This window comes from Fragaria vesca, unplaced genomic scaffold (genome assembly GCF_000184155.1).
Source record: "Fragaria vesca subsp. vesca unplaced genomic scaffold, FraVesHawaii_1.0 scf0512046, whole genome shotgun sequence".
Taxonomy (NCBI): Eukaryota; Viridiplantae; Streptophyta; class Magnoliopsida; order Rosales; family Rosaceae; genus Fragaria; species Fragaria vesca.
The window spans coordinates 1-5571 of NW_004442508.1; the positions used below are offsets into that span (position 1 = coordinate 1).

At 36.0% G+C, this 5571-nt stretch overlaps 2 protein-coding genes across 2 annotated transcripts; both read left to right on the forward strand.

Moving 5' to 3' along the window:
- Positions 1-233: 233 nt before the first annotated feature.
- On the forward strand, positions 234-1995 carry LOC101297021. The gene is made up of 5 exons (XM_004309345.1): positions 234-404; positions 660-756; positions 1177-1280; positions 1363-1487; positions 1570-1995. The coding sequence occupies exons 1-5, from the start codon at positions 252-254 to the stop codon at positions 1805-1807; spliced, it is 717 nt and encodes a 238-aa protein (XP_004309393.1). The 5' UTR covers positions 234-251; the 3' UTR covers positions 1808-1995.
- Positions 1996-4848: 2853 nt separating this feature from the next.
- LOC101297310 lies at positions 4849-5445 on the forward strand (the record flags this gene model as incomplete). The annotated part of the gene is made up of 3 exons (XM_004309346.1): positions 4849-5071; positions 5207-5267; positions 5357-5445. Coding segments are annotated over exons 1-3 (357 nt in total), but the record flags the coding sequence as incomplete, so codon positions are not given.
- Between the last annotated feature and the right edge of the window lie 126 nt (positions 5446-5571).

Consider the following 5571-nt stretch of genomic DNA (forward strand, 5'->3'; position numbering starts at 1 on the left):
TTTGAAATCTATCTGCATCTCGATTCAAGTTTTCCTGATAGTCTCATGTATTGGATTGCAAGTACAAAACTTGTTTTCGCTCCCCTAATTCTTCTATAATTAAGCACTCATCTGTTTAACGTATGTCGTGGAGGAGTTGAGAAGAAGCAATTAATGAGCTGAGGATTATTTTCTCTTTCCATATTAAGATTTGATGCGTGACTTATACAATAAAATTTTTGCTTTGCCAGCATTCTGATACATACAAGCTGATGGCTGAGACCGCCAAGATCCTCAATATCACAACACCTTTACTCTACATTCGGAGACATGATGTACCTTTAGCTCGTGCAGTTGGACTAGACACACCCTATGTTGTTGTTCACTCTAGTCTTCTTAAGCTTCTCACCCCACAAGAGCTGCAGGTAATCATTTATCTCTCTTTTTTTATTTATTTATTTTTTTAAATTGTTTAATTTTTCTTTGTAGAAGTTAAGATCTACATCGGCACATAGCTCTATGCACACTAATCTATGCTTTGTAAACTTTTGGGATGTATATAGGTACATGATGCAAATCTATGCATGTCTCATTTGGGGGGGTTGTATAGGTGTTAGGTTCGTAGCATTGTTGTCTTCAAAATATGCAATTACTAACTCTGGTGCTCATCTTGAAATTAGGCTGTTTTCGCTCATGAGTTGGCTCATCTCAAATGTGGTCATTATGCGTTAATCAAACTTGCAACGTTGACTGCCCTTGCAGCTGAGAGCATACCTTGTAAGTGTTTCCTGTGTTGAAGCTTAGCGAACGTAATTGAGGCCCATGCTATGTCTATTGTCTTGGTCAGATTACTTTTCCAGATTCAAGCACCATGTTGACGTCACTTGACACTCAAGACGGTCATTTGGTAGGCAACGGATAGAATCTGCCATTTTCTTGTGATGTGCATTTTGTTGTCTAGGCGGTAGTGGTGTGTGTGTGTGTTGGTTGTGGGGGGAGGTATGGTGAGTTTCAGTTGCATGTTTAATGGTGAAAAATCTCAAAGAGCCTTGCCATTTGTACATTAGTTTGGTTGATAATAAGAGCATCTCCAGCAGAATTGCTATTTCGATTGTTAAATATCCTAACTATTGTTAAATTTAGCAACAAACTAACCTAGACTACTAGAGATGCTCTAACTACTTGTGCTTTTAATAGATTCGGTGCTTCAACAAATTCCATTGAAAGAGTTACTTGGTTGGCGTCAAGCAACAGTCCTATCTTGTGATCGTGCATCGCTTCTTGCTGCACAAGACCCAAAGGTATATTTGATTTCCAATAAACTTGCTGCGTCCCATTAATAATCTTTATAGTCCGACATCCATTTTGATCTGCCCTAAACAGGTGGTCATCTCTGCTATAATGAAAGTAGCTGCGGGCTTTCCATCAGTGGTAGAAGAACAAGATGTTGATGCATATTTGGCAGCGGCTCGTGCTTATGTCGCTGCTTCTTCCTCAAGCCCCTCTGGGTAAGCAACAATATAAATTTGTATATCACCGAGTGTTGTGCTATACACATCCTAGCATTAATTCCTTACTGATGCTGTCCAGGGATGCTCATGATGCTCTTGCAAGAGAACCTGTGCCCCTGCAACGTGCTTATGAGATTGATGAGTGGTCCAGAAGCAAAGAGTACACAGTGATGCTAACCTCTGCAACAACTTTTGAAGCAAGTTGCTATGGAAAGATCATGGAGAAGCTTAGTTTTGAACCCAATGGAGTCATCAACAATGTGGAGATGAAGGATCCACCTGGTGCCAATGTGACTAAGTCTGCTGCTAAGAAGTAGAGATCGGCCCGAGGATTACGATAAGCGAAATCTCTGATAATAAAAAGAATATTCTGGAAAACTTCATCCAGATTTGATTTGCTAGTTTGTTGAGTCAGATTAGTAGTAAGTTTTAGTTTGTTGCCATGGTTGTTAGGTGTCCGCTCCCAGTATTGGGTGCTTGACTGGCCGTGGCACATGAGTCTAGGTGCTTTTGGTTTTGCCAAAGGAGGCAGAGAACTACAAAAATCTGGATTCTATGAAGTGAATTTCTATTTTATTTTGGAGTGCATTATGCTTTCTCATACTACGTGTTACTGTTTATGCTTACTTGCCCAGTATGCATGCCTTCCTCAATGCGTAGTCTTTTAATTCTGTGCTGTTCATATGCTTTAAGTTCAAAACTTCGAATGGCTTCCACAAGTTTTGGTTGCTGCTAAGTTGTATTTTGAGTTGTGGGCTTGTATCTTGTATTTTGATTTGTTTGTTTAATAATGATATATATTCTAAAAGAAATTAGCTAGGATGCCAAGATATGGCATAAAACCACCAAGCTCAAATCAATCTGTGCCAACTCTGCTCCTGTCAATTTGAAGAAAGCAATCAGATTTTGATTTCTATTCATCAAATCCTTCATTGAAATTAAACAATGCAAATACTTTTGTCTAGGGCCTGCGCATATCCATCCAGGCCAATTAAGATACAACTAAAGAAGTTTCTGAACGTAATGCCTAGGATCCCAGAGTGTTCACATCATAAACCTTTAGTAAAATCACTAAAATGACAATGTGAGCCCAAACAAATAATAGGAGGCCCAACTAAACGTAATGAGATTTCCATTTGGGGATTTGGGTTGAAGTATAAATATTTGTGTGGTGTTGTTTCTCCTTAAATTGGCAGGGCATTGCCTATGATCACGTGCGTGCTGGGGCAAAGGGAATGTGGAGAATACAGCAAAACAACGCAAAACAAAAACAAAGACTTTAGAATCGAAGCTTTCAAACTCTAATATTATTTCTTTAAAGAGTTGGAATACTAAAACATAAAACAAAGATCAAATATAGGAGATTTGACAGGACAATGAGATAAGGAAGAGAAGCAGATAGCTAATTTTTGGGGTGACATCATGGGACCCGCGCATAGAGCACCCAGCATGGCCTTGCATGGTTTAGGCAGCTGGGGAAAACCACACCCACCCCTGCGATACAAAACAAACAAACCATACTCTACAGCAAAAGATACTTTCATTAATGATGACAATGGAGTTAGGTGTGCTTGTTATTACCGTGATCATTTATTTGTTGCAAGTAAAACCCAATCACCATAAATAAACATATTATTTTTAGCAAATTACTTGATCTTGATCTTTCCAATAGTAAAACTTGTTTCATTTCAATTTTTTTTATTTTGGACCAAAGTCGATCACCTTGATGTATACTGTCGTCAATGTCAGCGCCAAAATTCTAGCCTCCAATAAAATCGTTGCGTTCACTAACGTCTATTTCAATTAACAACCGATGTGTCGTTAATTATATATTAACTGATGTCTAATGTGGTAATCTTAGACATCGATCGGTTGAAATCTTATGTCATGCGCGCTAGAACGTTTGAAAACCCGATAACAAGAATTATGCTAGATTGCTAGGTCATATAATACGATGTCAAAATTACCAATAGATTTCATCCTTGTGATATATGGTTTTAGACATCAAATTCTTTTTCTAAACTTTAACTGTGTACGTATGAGTTAGATACATGTTTATACATATATAATGCTATATACTAACACGATCAGTCGTCATATCTAAAATTATTAAAGGTCTCAATTTAATTGTACTATAATTGTATCTATATATCAACCTCATATATGAAAAAGAATAATACATTAATTAATTAATTAATAAAGCCAAAAGGTTTTTTTGACTTTGTCAACGGTTAAATTTTTGAACTACCTATAATACCCTTGGTTAATTAAAACATTAAAATATGTCTTTTAACAGATGAAAGACAAATCGGTAATTGCAAATGTTGGAAATAAGAAAAAAAGGAAAACAAAAAGAAAGAAAGCTTAAAACGTGGGAGGTGGGAGAGAAAAGTGGGGAGGAAATCAGATTTTTGTTTTTTTTAGAATATGAGAGAAATCAGACTTTGAGCATAACTGGAAGAGAAATTTTAAATACACACCCCTAATATCTTAATACACACCCCTTACTTAATACGCCACTTATCAAGTTTTTCATTTTAGTATTATACTTAATACACATCCCAAACTACCTAAAATGCCCTTAATTTATGAAATATTCCGTTATTTAATATAATTAATATATATTTACTATATGGTACTTTTTTTTACATATTATTTTGTCTAATTTTTACTAGAAATTTTTGGTTATTATCGTTCAATTTATAATCAAATGATTATTGTTATATCCCAACTCCAAATCACCAATACAAGTTTTCAAAATTCACAAGCTAGTATAACTGTAGAAGTACAATATATAGCTATTAAACATAGATAACTAGTTATTCGATAAAACATATCATGATAAAGATGCAGTACTTAACAATATGATCTGTAATCTGTAAGATCAAAACTGATACAAAGTTAAAAAAAAAAAAAAAAAAAAGACAACCCAAATGAGTTGTGGGGAGAAGAATTGGGGTTAGGGAAGAAGACGTGTTTCCGACGATTTTAGGGTAAAAGATGTTGAAAAGAATACTTCTAGCGTGATTTTTTTTTAATAATATATGTCTACTTTGGTTATTTAGATTACCTATAAAATCTCAATAGAAACATAAAATAACAGAGGTGTGTATTAAGAGATTAGGGGTGTATATTTAAAATTTCTCTAACTGGAATAGTAAAAAAAAAAATCACACATGTATATAATACAGATGAAGATATTAGTAATACATTAAAACATACCAAACCGTATTAAATTATTATTTTTTACTTCCATGACCATATCCGCATCATCTTTTATGCTTGCACTAGGGTTTCAATATACAGTCATTCGGCTTCAATCGTGCCTTTTAAACTCATCGAGAGAAAAAAAAAAATTGTGCTTTTAGATTTCTATGGCTTCCCTGTCGACCCTCTACCTAATCAAGAACCCTAGTCCTCTGCGCTTTTTTACCTCCAAAGCTTCCTCGCCTTGCTTAGGGTTTGGCTCTCAGATCCACCTCAAACCCAACGAGATCCGGTTTCCGGCATGCCGAGTTTATTCGAAGATGGTCTTCCCCACTCTGCAAGCCGATGACTTTCGCCACCCTGTGGATTTAGAGGTGTTTATTTCGACTTCTTTTTCGCTCCCCTGTTTTCCTTTATACTTGAGGTTTCTTTTGTGCAAGAAAAGCGACGATTTTTATTTTAGTTTTTTCTATTCCCAAATTAATGAAAGTCTGATTTGTATTGTGCAGGGCGTTCGGCGGTATATGCCACAGCCAGATTCTTCGGCTGAGATGGGAGTGGCTGCAGAAGGTAATGGGGCTTCTAATTTTCTGCAAAAGTTTCAATTTAATTTGTACCTGTCAGATGCTCTATCTTTTGTTGTTTTCTTGGCATCGCAGATGTAGTCGCACGTTACCTTGCAGTAGGTGCATTTCCATCAGAAAAAATTGAGGATGATGGCACTTCCGTTCTGGCCGGTCCGACTCAGGTTATTCACTTTCTGGAGATTAATTGCTCATATAAAGTAGATCTTGTTATTTCTTCTGATTATTTCTGCATATAATAAGAAGAAAAGGTCAGCTAAGTAACTACGTTTTTTTTTTTTTTTTTTTNT